Raw genomic sequence first — 20,270 nt, forward strand, 5'->3', positions numbered from 1 at the left:
CTCTGGATAAAACCCTTTGTAACGAGTGAAACTAATCTGAGCCCAATAATGGTTTCATTAATGCTTTTTTTTGTGCTTTAATTTTTTGTGCTTTTATGAGGGGAAAGTATGAAGAGTCAGATTGATGCCCAAACATAAACTAGTTTATCATCATTTAGCCAAGTTCGTATCAAACTACAGTCCCTTCACTAATATTAGCACCTTTATTAACCAAATCTTACCTTATCAAGCAAACATCTTGATTTTTCCATTCATTTCACAAAAATACTCTGCTCACATGGATATCAAACAACTGCGAAAAACACACGTTTTACAATAAAAAAATAAAAGAATGTACAAAAAGTAGAAGAATGAACTACTACCTGTAAGGCGGGGAACCACCCACTGGTCCAACGACGGTTTCCAGAGGCGTGGCGAAGGATTCTCGCGCGTTCTAATCTTTCCTTTCACATTAGATAATAAGATTTGGATTAATGTATTATTTCATTTTGTTATTGACCTTTTATCTGACTCCATTTAGATAAAACAATAAATATTTGCATAGGTTGTTAATTTACTAATAGTATAATTTTGATGGATGTTTGTCTAGTTATTCTGATTAAGCTCTGGCATTACACTCGTTCATTCGGTTCACACAGTCGCACAAGATCCTAGTATGGGCCCTATAATTAACATACTGGTCAACGGTCATAAGCGAATCAGTATTGGTCGCTGCCAGAGGTTGGACTATATGCTTGCGGCCGCTCTCTGCAAGCTCAACTTTAAACATACTTTATTTAGTCCCCTTAGAGGTGACACTTAATTATTACAATAATTATTTCTAACCACAGATAATGAATAGAATAATATTGAAATAATCAGAGGTTGAGGCTGACCCTATTTAGAGTGATTAGAAATGTTACTCTAAACGGAAATACATATTGTTAGCCTCCACGCTTCTAAGTACACTTAAACTAACGCCAAGTGCTAGTCGTATCTCTAAAATCCTCAGTTGATATTTACTATCTAACTGGGATTTAGGCCGATCTAGCCTGATTTCCAGTCCTTACGGTAACTGCGGATGCAACGTTATTACTTGCAGTGTCAACATTTACCGAGCAACACAGAATAAAATCAAACATAACAATTTATTAACCAGGTAAGAAAATCACAATTCAAAGCCAATTTATAGTTCAATTAAAATATAACATAAATACAAACCAATAGTATTTACATTTAAACAGGAAATATAAAACCTTTCATACCTGGTACGAGACTACACACAGTAATCGTGCGGGATATCTGTTTACAGATTCCCTGAATTGTTGGTCAGTTCTCCTTAAATACCCAGATAGAGTAAGCATTATGTAAACATTATTTAGTCATGGAAGTTTGCATTGATTGGTTCTTACAGACCTGTGGGAGGCACCTCGCCTGTATACATCTGTAGTGGGCACGCCTTGTATAGAGTTATGTTTTCTTTAACTTTATTAAAACCTTTTTATTATTTGTTCTATTGCTGTGGGAATGGGACCTGTGTACCAGTCGCGATAAACCTTTGTAAAGAAATGAAACATGAACATTTTCTGTCGTTATTTACATGTGATATGACCTTTCTTACACATAATCATCCGTGTGCTGTAGAATGTTCTGTGTTGAGGATGTAACAGGAAAAGGAGGGGAAGAGGGGTCAGACACTTGTCTGCAGATCCACCATTTGTATGGAGATGTGGTGGTCAAGACCAAGGGTAGCTCTCCGGGGAGCCTACTGTATTCCAGGAAATGTTCTGGTTCTCGAAAGGGGGTTGCGGGTCGTTAGTCCCCTGCCGTGAGTCCTGGAGGAAAACGTGTTAGGGCCCACATCCTGGCCCACACCCCTCTCGGGCATCCATGCTGTGTTCTCGGGGGGGGGCCGACCTTTTGGTCAGGATCAAGCAAAGTCTTACAGGTTTCCCACTTGGCCCCGTGGGCTAATTTGAATAGGGTACCTGCGGGGTCAGACAAAGCAATTTATTTATTTATTTATTTATTTTTTAGAGTCTTTGGAACACGGGTATCTGCAGTGGGCTGAGGGCAAGGGCGGCGTGTGTGGATTCTTGTGTAGATCGTATGAGGTGTCTGAAGTAACAGCACTGGAGCATGGTGAAGGTGAAGATCAGGGCACTGCCAATGGCACATCCCCGGAACATCCAGTCCCACCAGGTGTAGGTGTACTGTGCTGACCGAGTGGATGAACTGGATAAAAGTTGTGCCGTCTTCGTGCCAGGTTGGTTTCAACCTGTGCTTGGTTTAGGTGGTATTCAGTTTGCAGGATCAGTCTTTGTGTCAGGTCCATCGCGTCAACCACAGCTTGGGTGCCTTGCTCATAGAAAGTGTCATCCCACCATGGTGAGGTCTCTGTGTCCAGTGGCATTCTTCCTAAAATGTTGACTTGGCCCATTGAAAGGTCCTCTGTCACTTCCAAACAGAACGAGTGATTAGCAGAGCAGGTCAGTCCTCCGTAGGTAAAGGAATTCATTTCACTGACAACGCACCACTGTGTGTGAGACACCTGGACAACATCAGAATAACCATGCAGTGACTGAACATTAATAAGTTTGGTGTTGTTGGGAGAGAAAGGTTGCAAAGTGTTACATGTACAGATAACATAATTGTGTGTTTCATGGCAACATGTGCGACTGGTAAACAAGGTCTCAGTACCCTTTTGTGTCATGTATCCAGTGAGGTGATCCCATTTAATTACCTGATCCTTCACTACCACGCCAATCGAGCGTATGGTAGTGGAATTTGGAAAACCTGATCTGGGTGTATCAAAGGAAAACTGACGAAAAATCCAATACATCCATTACATTCATTTCCTGTAAACATCATTATGGTGGATAGTAACTCAGAATATCTTACATTTTCATTTTTCCTGATTCATACCACCTATGTAGATCTAAGATGTCTATGAGGTCATTCAAAACATGTCTAGGCGTTTTGTACAGGCGAAGATCTAGGATTTCTTGTCTAGCAGCAGTGAATAGATCTTGTGCATATGTCCTACAGGCTAAGTCACGTTCAATGGTACGGGTTTGATTGAATAATGTGTGGCTGATCGCAAGAAGCGCCTGCGCTTCGGATCGAACCGCTTTTATGATATTTTCATTGCTATTTGTGATATGTTGAAAACCAGTGGCCACCTGGTTCGCAAACCATGTTGAGAATTGTGATTGTTTGGTAATTTTGTAGTTGTTAGCAATGGAATTAACTGAGCCGAAGAGACCTGCTATGTTTCCGAGCAGGTCTCGTTTTGAGCGTGCAGGTGAGATTTGCACGGCAAGTCTGTTTTTGTAGTCATAAATTAAATCATCGATTCGTGACTGTAGCCATGCATAGGTCTTATCATTGTAATCACAGTGATTGATATAAGCAGATAGGATGTTGGAAATATTGTATGATACATGTGTCATCACTAGATTCACATCATGAAATAATGTCTTGTTAATATTCCCTTTAATCAGTCCACCAGGAGGAATAGGATATAGTTTTGGACATTCCTTTGGTTTGCTATATCCACAAGTGGTTAAATTAAAACAATGTTTCATTATCCATGAGCAATTCTGTGGCCCGGTGTAATTATCTGGGTCATTGACACATTTTCCCATAATACATGCCTTCTCTCCGGCTAGTCCAGACAAAGGCTTCAGGTTGATTGTTATGAGGTACATATGAAGTTATATCAAATTTATATTCGGTATAACTCATATGCGTAGTGTTGATTGTTTCAGTGTGTGTACACCTATATATTGCGGGTTCTAAATTTTTGGTTAAATAACAGATTTTAGGATCTAATCCATTGTTGATTTTTTCATAGAGAGTGCGCATACTCCCAATTTTTGCTCCTGGTTCTGCTTTAAGTTGATACCAGGCCGTTATGTTGTGAAAAGATGTGCGTGCGGTGTGTCACCTGAAATGTTTACTATAGGGAGATGGTCGGAGCCTACTTTACAGCAAATTTTAGTTGCGCAATTTGGTTCGGTACTACTCCGGGAGGCCACGTGACTAGTTCTCTGGTTGAAAGTGTACTGAAAATGTGGATGACCTCTTAGTGTATTTCCATACCCATCTCCCACATTCCAGTGTGTGTGTGAGTGAAACCCTTTGACCCAGCTTGATGCAAGTGGGTCCAGAAACTTTCCTCTCGTCCGGTCTCCATGGAATTGCTGCAGTCAACCTAGGAGATGAAACAGAGAGAAACTTTAATAATTATTGATTAGCAGAACCTTTGAAGATTTTGCACTGGGACATGTGGTACCATTTCAACTTCCCCTTGACACTTATGGCCACACAGCTATTGCATAAAGCTTTTATCTCATGTGGTCCATGCCATCTGGGTGTGAATGGACCCTGTTTTATAAACACCCGAATCATGATCATGTCACCCTCGGTAAATTTGATCTCAGAAGTTGGGTTAAATTGTGCATCATTCATTAGGTCAGACTGTTGCTGTTTTAAGGTGGTTTGTGTTTGTAACACTGCCAGTCTTTGTTGTAATTGTGTTAGTACAGTCTGTTGTTTTGCAAGCACAAGGGGTCCCAGATCTGCTGGGGTGATTTCTGGGTCTATGGGTAGTTTCATGACTCTGCCTGTCATGAGTTCAAATGGGCTGATGCCTGTGGCTTTGGATGGGGTTGCTCGCAAGACTGTCAGAACTGTTGGCAGTGCATCAGTCCACCTGTTTTGATGTTGCATTATTTGTTTGGAGATGCTTTCTTTTATTGAACGATTTGCCCGTTCCACCATACCTGAGCTTTGCGGCCTGTATGGAACGTGAAATCTTTGTTTGATATGTAGCATTTCACATATGTGTTTCATTATCTGACCTGTGAAGTGTGTTCCTTGGTCAGACTCGATCTGAGTTGGTGTTCCCCAGATTGGCAGGATTTGATTTGCCATTACTCGTGCCACGGTGCGTGCGCTGTTGTCGCGAGTTGGAATTGCGTCTACCCATTTAGAGAATTTATCAATTATGATGAGACAATAGCGATATCCCCTTGGCAGTGGGTAATGGACCAATAAAATCTAGCTGTAAGAATTCCCATGGTCCTTTGGGTGGTTCTGGGCGACACAAGTTTGTACGTCCAGTTCTACCCTGGTTGATGGTGGCACATATGAGACATGTGTCGCACCATCTCCCAATGTCTGATGCCATATTTGGCCACCAGAAGTTTTTCTGTATCAGCTGTTGTGTTTTGGGAGCTGATACATGCATAATCATGGTATAATTTAATCACTGGTTTCTGGAGGGCCTCTGGAATGATGTATTTCCCATCTCTGAGTTTATATTTTGATTTTGTTTCCAGTTTATGGCCCGTGGCAAAATACCAGGATACGTTTTAATTATTGCTCTATGTGAGATTTAGTCCCTATTCTTTTAACAGAACAAGGGTGTTTTTTAGCTTTAACGCGGCTGTTTCTATGAGTTCCTCCTCTATACTGCTTCTATAATGTCCCTGAGAATCCATGTTTTCTCTAAATTCTTATGCCCCACCGGATTTCAACGGTCTCCGGTCTAACAATGGGCATACCGGCCCGTTCTAATTTATGTGTCTATATTGGGTGTGCAAAACTTTCCCTCAACACTTCTAATAGGCAAAAAGGAACGAACTTACCATAGCAGCTGTAGGCAGAGAAGGAGAAGATCAAACCTCATATCTTCTGTGGGAATCCAAACTGAGTAGTCGCGTCGGAAAGATGTCACTCGCCTGTGCAGGTAGAGAGATCACGTCGGGGTCACCAACTTTGTAAGGCGGGAACCACCCACTGGTCCAACGACGGTTTCCAGAGGCGTGGCGAAGGATTCTCGCGCGTTCTAATCTTTCCTTTCACATTAGATAATAAGATTTGGATTAATGTATTATTTCATTTTTGTTATTGACCTTTATCTGACTCCATTTAGATAAAACAATAAATATTTGCATAGGTTGTTATTTTACTAATAGTATAATTTTGATGGATGTTTGTCTAGTTATTCTGATTAAGCTCTGGCATTACACTCGTTCATTCGGTTCACACAGTCGCACAAGATCCTAGTATGGGCCCTATAATTAACATACTGGTCAACGGTCATAAGCGAATCAGTATTGGTCGCTGCCAGAGGTTGGACTATATGCTTGCGGCCGCTCTCTGCAAGCTCAACTTTAAACATACTTTATTTAGTCCCCTTAGAGGTGACACTTAATTATTACAATAATTATTTCTAACCACAGATAATGAATAGAATAATATTGAAATAATCAGAGGTTGAGGCTGACCCTATTTAGAGTGATTAGAAATGTTACTCTAAACGGAAATACATATTGTTAGCCTCCACGCTTCTAAGTACACTTAAACTAACGCCAAGTGCTAGTCGTATCTCTAAAATCCTCAGTTGATATTTACTATCTAACTGGGATTTAGGCCGATCCTAGCCTGATTTCCAGTCCTTACGGTAACTGCGGATGCAACGTTATTACTTGCAGTGTCAACATTTACCGAGCAACACAGAATAAAATCAAACATAACAATTTATTAACCAGGTAAGAAAATCACAATTCAAAGCCAATTTATAGTTCAATTAAAATATAACATAAATACAAACCAATAGTATTTACATTTAAACAGGAAATATAAAACCTTTCATACCTGGTACGAGACTACACACAGTAATCGTGCGGGATATCTGTTTACAGATTCCCTGAATTGTTGGTCAGTTCTCCTTAAATACCCAGATAGAGTAAGCATTATGTAAACATTATTTAGTCATGGAAGTTTGCATTGATTGGTTCTTACAGACCTGTGGGAGGCACCTCGCCTGTATACATCTGTAGTGGGCACGCCTTGTATAGAGTTATGTTTTCTTTAACTTTATTAAAACCTTTTTTTATTATTTGTTCTATTGCTGTGGGAATGGGACCTGTGTACCAGTCGCGATAAACCTTTGTAAAGAAATGAAACATGAACATTTTCTGTCGTTATTTACATGTGATATGACCTTTCTTACACATAATCATCCGTGTGCTGTAGAATGTTCTGTGTTGAGGATGTAACAGGAAAAGGAGGGGAAGAGGGGTCAGACACTTGTCTGCAGATCCACCATTTGTATGGAGATGTGGTGGTCAAGACCAAGGGTAGCTCTCCGGGGAGCCTACTGTATTCCAGGAAATGTTCTGGTTCTCGAAAGGGGGGTTGCGGGGTCGTTAGTCCCCTGCCGTGAGTCCTGGAGGAAAACGTGTTAGGGCCCACATCCTGGCCCACACCCCTCTCGGGCATCCATGCTGTGTTCTCGGGGGGGGGGCGACCTTTTGGTCAGGATCAAGCAAAAGTCTTACATACCAATCAAAACAACTTTTATATAATAAATAAATGACAATCCCACCCCGATTTTAATTACCATTATGGACATTTCCTTTAAAAGTTTTGTTTATAAAACAAAATTAGGTTTCAAATAAAAAAAAACAAAAAACAAACATAAAACAATAATATATATATATATATATATATATATAATATTGACCACCCCATTCAAAATTGAATTCAATACACTTTTAATGCCTCAGACGTTTAAAAACTGCAGACGTGCGTCTCACTCAAGCTGGATATTTGTTGTCATTAAAAACATCATTGTTCGCCAAACATTTGTTTCATCCCCAATTCACATTGGCTCACAAAACCTCTAAGTGAACGTGAAGGTCACATTTACGCCCTGCCTGTGAGTTTAATTACCATTTAACATTTGATACTAAGCAGATATTCAAAACTTACCTCTGTTTTTTTCCCTAAAATTCGAGGAAGAACTCTTGAATGCTGAAGGGCAAAGATGACATGACATAATACCACACATGCTGTTGTTCACCTTCACTGCAGAAAAGCTCCTTCAGGTGTGACCAAGGATGCTGAAGTGCTGTATTTGAGCTGTTGTATGTTGAAGCATCCACCACACTTCCTCCTCCTCCTCCATGGTTAAAGTAAACTGGCACCAGGTGCCTTGAAGCCTGATTTTAACGCGTGATGTGATTGGACAGGAATCAATCATTCTTAGCCAATCACCAATAACAGGGGAAAAAAACCCATAAAATGTTGAGGGGAAAATGTTGCAGTAAAAGTACTGATACAGGACTAAAAATGTACTCAATTTAAACTACACTGTTTTTAAACTACTTAATAAAGTCCAAATCCTGAGGATAAAAAAAAAAAAACAACAACTACAAGAGTATCAGAAATTTACACCACTGGATATTAAAGTTTTTTAAATCTAAAATAATTGTAAAAAATAGTTACCACATCACACACTGGTCACCATTAAACTCTCATTAAATCTTTATTTACATCAGTTTCACAGAAACATTCATTCTCTTTCTCTCTGGCCCAGCGTTCCCGTCTCCGAGCCTACCGCAGTGCGATCCCAACGTTCCCAAAAATTCCTCAGATTCTCATTTGAACTGAAACATGAGGCCCATCGTGAACTACTACCGATATTATATACAAACAGAAAGTACTGATTGTACAAAAACAAAGAAACAAACAAAAAAAAGATCTGGGAGATGCACTGAAAGCGTATTAAAAGTGAAAGGCTTTACGTGAGCCACTGGAAACGTTCTCCTGGGAGAATTATGCTACGCCAAATATTTACCGTACGACTGACAAGACGTGTCTTGGGTATGAAGAGACGATCGTGGATACGCGTTTTCAGAGCGCGAGAGCACCGACTGGGAAATGTTCGTTGGCAAACTTCAATAAAAAATAAACAAAGGCTGAGAAGTGAAGAATATAAAATGTGGTTATTTTATAACCGGTACCATGACAAATCCTAAATCTCAAAAAAACCGCGAAAATTTCTTGCTAATCATTTATCGTAAACACTTCAAGTCTTCACTGATTGGACCATGAAGTCTCAGCATTGGGAAAACGTTCAGGGAAGTAAAAAAAAAAAAATAATAATAATAAAATATAGCATAAAAGGCTTTGTAACTAGCGATAAATTGTGGATTTATCGTATCGATAAATAAATACTGCAGTGCTATGAGCATGTAAAAGCAGCCTGTTTATACGTTTATAAACGAGTAAAACCAAACAATGAACATGCTGAGCAGGACAGTGGGCCTTAAAGCCTTCATAGAGTGGTTAGAAGAAGGAAAAAAATAAAGACCGTTACCATGGCGATGGCCTGCTGTTAAAGCTAACGTAGGTTAAGAAAGGGTCATTTATAGCACGGGGGAGGGGCATTATTTTAAAAGACAGACGGTGGAAAACAATTACTCTTAAAAATGCCACAGGAACATTGGCATAGTGCAATAAAAAAACGTCTTGCTACAGTGTTTTAAATAGTTGCGTTGTCGTAAGTTCGGGGGAAGTGCGATCCGATGTGAAAAAGTCTTCAACCCGGTTTGCTGGTTTCCAGGTCCGTCGTCGGGGCCGTATAAGACCAACAAAGTTGCAGTCTGAAATCTTAACGGTTGACGCACACAAATAAAATATAAAGTCTTTTTGCATCTGGGAAAATAAATCTAAGTGTCCCGATGAAATGTTACAAATGTCACTCGAAAATAAAAAATAAAAAATACACAGACGGCATATGAAAACCCTCGACATGGCAGTTGACGAAATTCACTCGGGACGTCTCTGGATGTGATGTCCATCGCGTCTTGTCTTTACTTTTACCCACTTGGGAAGCTTTGCCACTCAATAACCCTGAAGGACTGCACTAAAGGACAGTGAGGGAAGAAAAAAAAAACAACAAAAAACCCCAGGACTTTCTCTTTGTTGATTATTCGCTCAAGGATTAAATTCGTAGTCACTATAACCCCTATAGTGCCTCTAATGTTCATTAAATATTTTAGAGATTCCAGAAAGTTCCATGAGGAAACAATAAGTGGAACGTAACACTCCGAAACGAATAGCGACATAGCTTTGAAAAAAAAAAAATAATGAAAAAAGGTATGGTTACAAAACACTCCCTTTTTAGAAAAAGTAAGGAAAAAAAAAGGAAAAAGTGCAATCCGTCATTGTAGCGTCTCGTGAACGGTTCCGTTTTGAATCATCTGTAGAATCTTTTCTCTTTAATGCATCACCTAAAGGGTATGATTGCCTTACGCCAAAAGAAAAACAAAACAAAAATTAGGAAGTTGAACGATTTATAAAAGGTTTTGTATTTGGGGTGGGGGTGGGGGTGGGGAAGAGACACCTTCCTCTTCTGTACTCTGGGTCAGGGTCTGTACTCGGGGGAGAGGTTGGAACGGCGTCAGTCTAGAAGGTGCTTTCGAGAGCCCATGCGCGATCGGTTTGAGCGTCGAATGTCAAATTTGGAGTCTTTGCACTGCTGGCAGGTGTACGTCTCCGGGACGTTGGACTTACGGATTTTGGCGCAGGACAGGTGGATCCAGGTGTTGCACTGGTTGCACTCGATCATCGCCCTGCCGGCAAAAGGCTTCATGCAGAAACAAGTCACCAGGTCCCACGAGTCGTCGTCTGTGATCGAAACACGACATGTTATGACATCACTGAGTTACAAATGTTATCCAAAAAATTTAAAAATACTATGGCTGAAACAGAATATTAAATATTTAACAGTAAAAGAAGGAATGTTTGATTTGTAGGGATTTTAAAAAAGCTACTGATTTTTGGCTTTAAACGGAGTTGCAATTTTAAAAATTTATAAATTAAAAAATACTAATAACAAATGTATAATAATAATAAAATTGGGGCAAGATTAATTACTATATTCAATGTTAAATTGTTACATCACCTAGCATTAGCAGCTACATTTTTAATTTAATTTTTATATTTTATAATTAATTTAGTTCATTTTGTAAAAATGTGTTTATAAATGTGTGTTGAGACAATCGCGAAAAGTTCGAAACCCTTATGTCTGTGAACTTGCCTGAATCGACCATGATGTCCTCGTCGTCTGCGGATCCGTCTTCGTCGCGGAACACCACCTGCTTGCCCTGGCGTATCACCGTTCTGGTGCCGGGAAATCCCTCCATCTTCAAGACCAGGGCTTCTCCCTCAGGCATGGCCAGCCTCTCCCTGCTCTCGCTTCTGGACTCTGTTTCCGAGCTGGCCGAGGAATCCCAACACGGCTGCTCGCTTTCCGGTTCCTTTTTGCAGCCTACGAGCGGATAGCTGACACGTTGAGAACCGGAATCGTGTGGAGATTTGGCACCGTGAGAACCGAAACTGACCGGAGATCTGGCGCCATAGGAACCGGAAGCGAGCGGAGATCTCGCGCCGTGAGAAAAGGAACTGTGTGGCGATCTGGCGCCGTGAGAACCGGAACTGTGCGGAGATCTGGCGCCGTGAGAACCGGAACTGTGTGGAGATCTGGCACTGTGAGAACCAGAACTGTGCGGAGATCTGGCGCCGTGAGAACCGGAACTGTGCAGAGATTTGACACCGTGAGACCCAGGACCGAGCGGAGATCTGGTGCCATGCGAACCAGGATTGAGCGGAGATCCGACACCATAAGACCCGGAACCGAGTGGAGATCTGGTGCCATGAGAAAAGGAACTGTGCGGAGATCTGGCACCGTGAGAACCAGAGCCGAGTGGAGATCTGGCACCATGAGAACCAGAGCCGAGCGGAGATCTGGCACCGTGAGTACCAGAGCCGAGCGGAGATCTGGCACCGTGAGTACCAGAGCCGAGCGGAGATCTGGCACCATGAGAACCAGAGCCGAGCGGAGATCTGGCACCGTGAGAATCAGAACCGAGCGAAGACCTGGTGGTGAGTGGAGAGCTGGTACCAGGGTGAGCAGAGAGCTCAGTGTACAGAGAAGGTGTAGAGATGCTGATGTAATCCTCTGGCTCCTCCTTGACGGTCCGACCGAAAGCTGAAATCTCCGCTCTGGTACCGGAGGGAAACGACAGGAAAGATCCGGAATCGTCAGACTTGCTGTTCTCTGTCAGCTTCTTTTTCTTCTTCTTCATTTTATCGGTTTTCTTGCGCCCCTCGAGGAGAAAGCCCGTAGATTTGGGTCGCTTGTGAAGCTCGGGCTCGTCATTGGAGGGCCTCTTGAAGCCTCCGAAGCTCTTGCGTTTTTTGTGCGCAGGTTGATCAGGAGAAGGAAGGCCGTCGCTGTCTGCTGTGCTACCCGTGCTGTTAGGAGGACTCGAGCTGCTCCTGAGCGGTGCCTCCTGCAAGAACAAAGGAGGAGTTTCTCTCTTTCTTTCTTCTTTTAAATAACCATCCATATATATATATATATATATATATATATATATATATATATATATATATATATATATATATATATATATATATAAAAATGTTTTATTCCAGTCAATAATATAATACAATATAACTTGTGCAGAAAAATACAAATGAAATCTTACATAAAATCATAGGGTTAAAAAACAAAAACCAGTCAAATGCTTGATTTACACTTTAAATATAACAAACATAAAACTAAAAACTCATAAAATAAAATAACTGTATATCTGTATATAATAAAATACATTTTCAGCTCCAAATCCTATCGTTCCTATTTGTTCCATGATCATATTAAATCGGGGCAGGTATCGACCCGGTTATTGATCCTGGGGTATCGGATGAGCGCCATCTCTGATTAATATTTTAAATAAATAAATAATTAAACAAACAAAAAAGGCCATGTGATACTGTGTGTGTGTGACATGAGCATGCAGTTTTGTTCATTTGATGGTTATGACGCGTTATGGCTCTGGGAACTTGGTTGAACGGGGGGGGTAATAACGTACATTCTAACGTGTACATTTATATTCTATAACCTACTTATTATAGTACTTTTATATAGCTACTTTTCTTTATCAATCCTGATGTTCGTTGGTTTATATTCTGGATTCAAAATGGAAGTTGAGGAATTGTCTGGTTTTATCAATCCCAATGTTCTTGTCGATTTCTTCTCTACAACATCAGAAGGATTTGACCATTTCTGTCCACACAGGCTGCCGCGGTGCTTGTTCAGTCTCTTGTTCAAGACTTGACTAATGCAACTCTCTGCTGGCAGGTCTTCCCCTGAATGCTATTCGTCCACTGCAAATGATCCAAAACGCAACTGCACGACTTGTGTTCAATCTGCCCAAGATCTCCCACACCACCCCACTGCTGCGCTCCCTTCACTGGCTTCCAGTAGCTGCACGTATCAGATTCAAAACACTGATGCTTGCCTACAAGGCAAAAAATGGACCAGCACCATCTTACCTCAGTGACCTCATCACATCTCGCACTGCACCATGCTGTCTGAGATCCTCCAGCACTGCTTGACTGATACCACCTTCTCTCAGACTGAGAGGTAAGTACACTTCAAGGCTCTTCTCTGTTCTGACACCGAGGTGGTGGAATGAACTTCCCCTGGATGTTCCTACAGCGGAGTCCCTGACTATCTTCAAGCGACGACTGAAGACCTACCTCTTCCAGAAACACTTAAATCCTTGGAATCCTCTCTTACAACTCCTTCCAGCACTCAAGTTGCGCTCACGATTTGTGAAAAGGATGTGTATCGGCTCTTTCAGAGACAGAAGACAAGGAAGGCTCCCGGCCCAGACGGTGTCTCCCCCTCCTGTCTCAAAGCATGTGCTGACCAACTGGCTCCCATTTTCACCTCTATCTTCAACAGATCACTGGAGTTGTGTGAGGTCTCCTCCTGCTTTAAACTCTCCACAATCATCCCAGTCCCCAAGAAACCCTCCATTACTGGACTGAATGACTACAGACCTGTCGCTCTGACATCTGTCGTCATGAAGACCTTTGAAAAGCTGGTATTGGCCCATCTAAAGAAGGTGATGGAACAGCTGCTGGATCCCCTACAGTTTGCATACCGAGCAAACAGATCGGTGGATGACACAGTCAACATGGGGCTAAACTACATTCTGCAACACCTTGACTGCCCAGAAACATATGCCCGGATTTTGTTTGTTGACTTTAGTTCGGCTTTCAATACAATAATTCCGGGAATCCTCCACTCCAAACTCCTAAACCTTACTATACCCCCTGCCATCTGTCAATGGATCACCAGCTTCCTGACAGGCAGGAAACAACAGGTGAGACTGGGAGGTGTTACCTTCAGTATTCGGACAGTCAGCACTGGTGCTCCTCAGGGGTGTGTCCTTTCCCCACTGCTATTCTCCCTTTATACTAATGACTGCATATCAAGTGACCCAACTGTCAAACTCCTGAAATTTGCAGATGACACCACGCTCATTGGACTCATCCAAGATGGTGACGAGTCTGCATATAAGCAGGAGGTGAAGCAGCTGGTGCTATGGTGCAGTCAGAACAACCTTGAGCTAAACACACTCAAAACTGTGGAGATGATAGTGGACTTTAGGAAACATCCTCAACACTACTCCCCCTCACAATATCCAACATCCCTGTGTCACCTGTGGAGAACTTCAAGTTTCTGGGCACTACCATTTCCCAAGACCTGAAATGGGAATCAAACATAAACTCGATTCTGAAAAAGGCCCAGCAGAGGATGTACTTTCTAAGGCAATTAAGGAAGTACAGTCTGCCACAGGAGCTGTTGATACAGTTCTACACTGCAGTCATTGAATCTGTCCTGTGCTCATCAATCACCATCTGGTTTGGAGCAGCAACAAAACAGGACAGAAACAGACTGCAGAAAACTGTTAAAACAGCAGAAAAAAATCATTGGTGCCCCCCTGCCCACTCTCCAGGACTTGTACCATACAAGAACCAGAAACCGGGCAGGAAAAATCATTAATGACCCTTCACACCCTGGACACAACATCTTTCAGCTCCTCCCTTCTGGCAGGCACTACAGAACTTTGTTCACTAAAACTGCCAGACACAGGAACAGTTTCTTTCCCCAAGCAATCACCCTCACTAACAACTGACCATAATTATATTCCCTGCTCACATCTATGAGTACTGCACAGAACTCTCACTCACCATATTATCTGTGTATGTTGCACACACTATTGCTTCTATATACTATTGCTTCTATATACTGTACAAAGTTTTATAGTAAACTCTCTCATCATACCTGGCACACAATACTGTCATTTGCACTACCATGCACTCCCACACTTTATGTACATTACTGGTCTGTATCCCTATTTATTACCCACACTGTCTATACTGTCTCATATTGTCTGTATTGTCTTGTATAGTCTGTTTTTGTCTTGTCGTGTCTGTTTTGTCTTGTATAGGTTTTTATTTATGTCTGTACTTTTGAGAGTAACAAACAGCTGGAACCAAATTCCTTGTGTGTGTCAACACACTTGGTTAATAAACCTGATTCTGATTCTGAAATGCAAGTGTAATGTAAATGTAATCACAATCTTTGTGCTTGACCTCCTCGAATAAATAAGGAGTAATTGAGGAACCGCGCTCGATCTAACGTTTACGTTTGCAAGCGAAACCTCACATCACAATATGCTGCTTCTAAAGATAAGAAACAAACTAAAAATTTGTGTGCATTAATCGACGTGAAAACTTTCACCAAAAGGGACTCAATCTCTTGACTTCCAAGCTTTATCATTTTCATCATGCTTCTAGACTCGTTTACTGAACTCGTATATGAAAGGAAGGTGAAGCGACACTTTTAAACTAAGAACTTATAGGAAAATAAAATTGGTCTGCGGAACCGTTTGAGCCAATCACTTGCTCCCGTTTGGTACCAAATTTGCATAGAATGAAGTTTGTCGCCTGTTTGTGAAAGAAATTGTTTATGGTACACCATAAACAAAGGTGAAAGACTTCTGTCTCCTCCTCTTTCTCTCTCTCTCACAAACACACACACACACACACACACACACACACACACACACACAACTAACCTCCTGTGGATATGGAATATAACCAGCGTAGGCCAGGACGAACGTGCAAAACTTGTTGAAATCTTCCACTGTCCTCTTCCTTTTGTACACTGGACCGTAACCCTACAATCAAGACAGATCAGTCAGATAAATATCATAAACACAATTAATATCAGTGATCAATGTGACAAGAACAAATGATAATTATGAATAGCAGAAAGTTCTAAAGTTTTATTTATTTTTCTACAGAAATAAATATCTTCATCTGTATATAAACTGTAACTTTTGTTGTACTTCTTTCAGCTTCTTCCATTAGGGGGCGCCACAGTGAATCATACGTCCCCATACCCCCCTATCCTCTACATTTGCCTTTTCACACCAACTACCTGCATGTCTTCCCTCACCACATCCTTAAACCTCCTCCTTGGGCTTCCTCTTTTCCTCCTTCCTGGTTGCTCCATCCTCAGCATTCTCCTACTGATATACCCCATGTCCCTCCTCTGCACATGTCCAAACCATCTAAATCTCACCTCGTCTCCAAAAATGTCCTACATGCACTGTCCCTCTAATAAACTCATTTCTAATGCTGTCCATCGTCGTCACTCCCAACGAACATCTGTTGTACAAATATTTACATATTTATCTGAACTTGTCCTTTTACACAAAGTAAATATTTGCACTTCTGGAAGATGCTACTCTGTATTTTGTTGTTGTGTACCTGTACTGTTATGAGAATAATGTATGTATGTATCTACCAATCTATCCATCCATCCATCTATGCATCAATCTATTCATTTGTCCATAACTATCCATCAATTTACCATACATCCCTTTGTATATCAATCTATTTATCGGTCCACCCAGTTATCTATTTTCCATCCATATCATTCACCTATCTATCAATCGATCCATCCATTAATGCAAAATTTTATGTATCCATCTATTTATCTGTTAATCTAACCATGTATTTAACCATCCATGTAAATGTGTGTTTATCCACTCATGCAATTTCTTTGTATCCGTTTATCCATTCGTTTATCAATTCATCCATCCATTTATCTATCCACCTATTTATCCATCCATGTAAATTACTATTTACCCCTCCATTTATTTATCCATCCATCTATAATCCATCCACCCTCTGCTGCTTTAAAACCACCCTGACCAATCCTATACTCCCCCCTTCGCGCAACCAAGATCTCGCGAGATTTCACCACCAGAGGAAGCAGCGACCTAACGGGATTATCGGCAACTTTTCCCCCCCCACGCCTCTTCTTCCTCCAAAAAAAAATCATCATACAATCGAAAAGGTTTAACATCACAATCACTACAGCACCAAACACGCTCACTCACAGAAACCATGCACATTGATGTCCACTTGGACCAAAACAAACGAGAGGAATAATGGCGATGATATTATACACACCACCTGTCACATTAGCAAAGAAGGGATCCAGACTTAAAATGACCACACCAAATTATTACTTATGTCTTTTAAAAACTACAAACCGGTGTAAATATATCTGTCTAAATACGCTTGATAAATCGGATCCACCAAATGATGCTAGTTCTCACTAAAACCAACCAGTGCTGAAGTTAGCATACACGACCTACCTAGCATTACTTCATATTTATATATAAACAAATTGCACTCGTTCGGAAAGTGTTTAATAAAACAAAACAACGACTTTAGATCAGATTTTACAACATGTCAAATCACAAATAAATATAAGAAGAAGAAAACAAAGTACCGCTAGCTGGCTAGTCAAACAATAACAACAACAACGGGTGTTCGTGTGTTATGCTAGCAATTAGCACTCCGGTTAACTTAAATATATATAAATCCATATAATTAATGCAATAACGCTACCTAAATGTACACATCTCCTGAAAGTTGAGCAAGTCGTGACACTTTGCTGTGAGGAAAATGTCAAGCTAGGTTCAGTCAAACCTGACTAGCATGCTAGCTTAACTTGCTGAAACTATTATCGCGAATTGTTTTTAACTTTATTCATTAAAAAGCACAAAATGTGTTTATACACAGAGATCGTTATCGACTAGCTTTCCATTTAAGACGTCCAAACTTCATTTTTTTAGACACACAAGCATCGTGCTAGTCAGTACAAACACGGCTAGCAAGCTAGCAAAGTTGGTTGCTAGGCAGCGTAAAGAAAATGATTATAAAAGTATTATACCATAAACATCACCTGTCGCTATTATATATCTATACTTGGATAGATATTACAAACTATTGCGATGTAATAGAGATATAAATCGTACCTGCGAGATGTTCTCGAAGGTTGATGCCTTCACCTCGGAGTTGTCCATTTCCTATGAGTGAGAAATACACGATTCGGTTCAAACGGGTTTTTTTTCATGTTAGTAACTGGTTTATTTTAATGCATTATTTTAAGTGTCAAAATCCTTAAATGTTGCAAAACCTGCGAAGATTTCGGCGAACTAGTCAGAGACACGTCAGTTCAGTGATGATCGCTAACGTGTGTCGCTGTATCACAAAGGGTTTGGTTGATATACCAAGGTCATTATTGCGTGTAAATACGTGCATATTTGTGTACCTGTAAGTCGTTTTTTTACTAAATAATTCGAATCCTGATTTGTCAACTTTCTCCAGCTGCTCATGCCGGACGAACACTAGCTGATGGTCGGGTTAATGATGTAGCAGATGACGGGTTGTGTGTAAATGTTGTTTGATGTCTGTTGTTGTTATTTTTTGTTGACACGGTGTTTGGTTGGTGTAATAAAATAAATAGGCGATAAAACAAAACGTCAGGTAAGTGTGTGTGTGTGTGTGTGTGTGAGCGAGAGGGCTAGCTAGCATGATAAACTCGTACTAGCCGTCCGACTGCTCCCGGAGTTACCGTGCAGTAAAAGTTCAATATCTGATCAATGAAGTTGGTGTTTGTACCTCTCAGAACAACAACCCGAGCGACGACACGGATCGGATCTGCAGGGAGACGAGTGTAAAATCCCCAGTTTTGACGTGAAATTACAGGTCTGATGAAGATGATGATGATGATGACGGGACTCTGAAGCGGCTCTAATACAACCTTAAAAAAAAAAAAATCCCACAAACACCCCCACCCTCGAGGCCTCGTCTTCGGTGGGTGCGTTCGAGCGCATCCATACGGCACAAGGGTCTGCGCAGACGATGCGCCTTAAAATATAATGTACTACTGGGCTGGATGGATGGAGTTAAAGATCTACCAGAAGTGACATAAAAATAACATATAAATATATAACATGAAGATATATATTTATAACTAAAAAATATAAAGATCTGGGCAGTGAATATATGTTAAGTACACACACACACACACACACACACACACACACACAACAAAAACATTATATATACAATCATATAATATCATATATAGGTGCAAGATGTGTGTGTAAGGCATAAAATATGTGCAGAAATATGTGATATATATAAATGTACAATATGAGATATGTCCATTGTTTGTACAAGGTATGATTGTGGACAGATCATTTTCAGTTTACAGTTATATACAATTATACATTATACAGAGATGATACGAACTGCATAATGATTACTAGCAGTAAAATCAGGAAAGCATCAGTGAGACATCAGTGTCCTAACGGTGTAGTGACGGTTGTTGGAAAAATGTAGCCCTGATCCTGCTGGATCTAGTGTAAATGTTCCTGTAACTCTATCTGGATGGAAGGAGGTTGAACAGTGACTGTGAGGTTTTTTATTTTGTATTGTGCTTTTAGAAATTGTTCTGAAGCAGCCTTATACAGACAATGCAGTAATAAAAGAATGAATAAGATGTTCTTTATAATTGTAAGTTTGTCCTAATGAGTGAGCTGGTGCCGACTGTGAGAAGGAAAAACTCCTGAAATGGCATACGGAAGAAACCTTGAGAGGAACCAGACAGATAGGGAACTTCATCCTCATCTGGGTGGCACCGAATGTCCATTCACCGAATGACCGTTAAGTGATTTACACGTTAGTAGTAGTATTTTATAATCAGTGTGAGATGTAATTGGGAACAGTGAAGACATGAAAACAGGGCTGATGTGTTCATATTTTCTAGATCTAGTGAGGACTCTTGCTGCTGAATTCTGAACTAACTGAAGCTTATTTATGCAATTTACTCCAACACCCAGACAGTAAATCGTTACAGTAGTCTAATCTAGATGTAAAAAATGCACTAACTAGTTTTTCTGCCTCCTGTAACGACATCATATTTCTAATTTTAGCAATATTTCTAAAGTGAAATTATCCTGGTAATGTAATTCATGTTCATTATCAGGTATGCCTGATGATGTTGTCTGGCAGTGGTGAAGATACTGTTCTTAAAGGCAGGTATTGGGGTCTCAGAAATGTGTTGGGTGGTTTCCACTACCCTTTGCAGCGCTTTCTGTTTGCACACTGTGGTGGAGTTGGTCGGGATGCTTTCAATGATGCAGATCTACAGATCTACTGTCTATGCAGACACCTACCTATCACACCTATATGACCATGTT

General features: G+C 40.8%; 1 protein-coding gene and 1 pseudogene across 2 annotated transcripts; both read right to left on the bottom strand.

Moving 5' to 3' along the window:
• Positions 1-1,964: 1,964 nt before the first annotated feature.
• On the bottom strand, positions 1,965-3,618 carry LOC124402054 (annotated as a pseudogene).
• A 6,554-nt stretch (positions 3,619-10,172) lies between these two features.
• Positions 10,173-18,840, bottom strand: phf13 (PHD finger protein 13). Of its 2 annotated transcripts, none has more exons than XM_046874684.1 (5): positions 18,685-18,840; positions 18,039-18,089; positions 15,780-15,881; positions 10,880-12,134; positions 10,173-10,467 (listed from the first exon to the last, which is right to left on the bottom strand). In XM_046874684.1, the coding sequence occupies exons 2-5, from the start codon at positions 18,084-18,086 to the stop codon at positions 10,241-10,243; spliced, it is 1,632 nt and encodes a 543-aa protein (XP_046730640.1). In that variant the 5' UTR covers positions 18,087-18,089; positions 18,685-18,840; the 3' UTR covers positions 10,173-10,240. The 2 variants fall into 2 exon arrangements, with proteins under 2 accessions (XP_046730640.1, XP_046730641.1); XM_046874685.1 differs by lacking the exon at positions 18,685-18,840 and adding an exon at positions 18,200-18,545.
• Between the last annotated feature and the right edge of the window lie 1,430 nt (positions 18,841-20,270).

Source organism: Silurus meridionalis, chromosome 19 (assembly GCF_014805685.1).
Source record: "Silurus meridionalis isolate SWU-2019-XX chromosome 19, ASM1480568v1, whole genome shotgun sequence".
In the NCBI taxonomy this organism is placed as follows: domain Eukaryota; kingdom Metazoa; phylum Chordata; class Actinopteri; order Siluriformes; family Siluridae; genus Silurus; species Silurus meridionalis.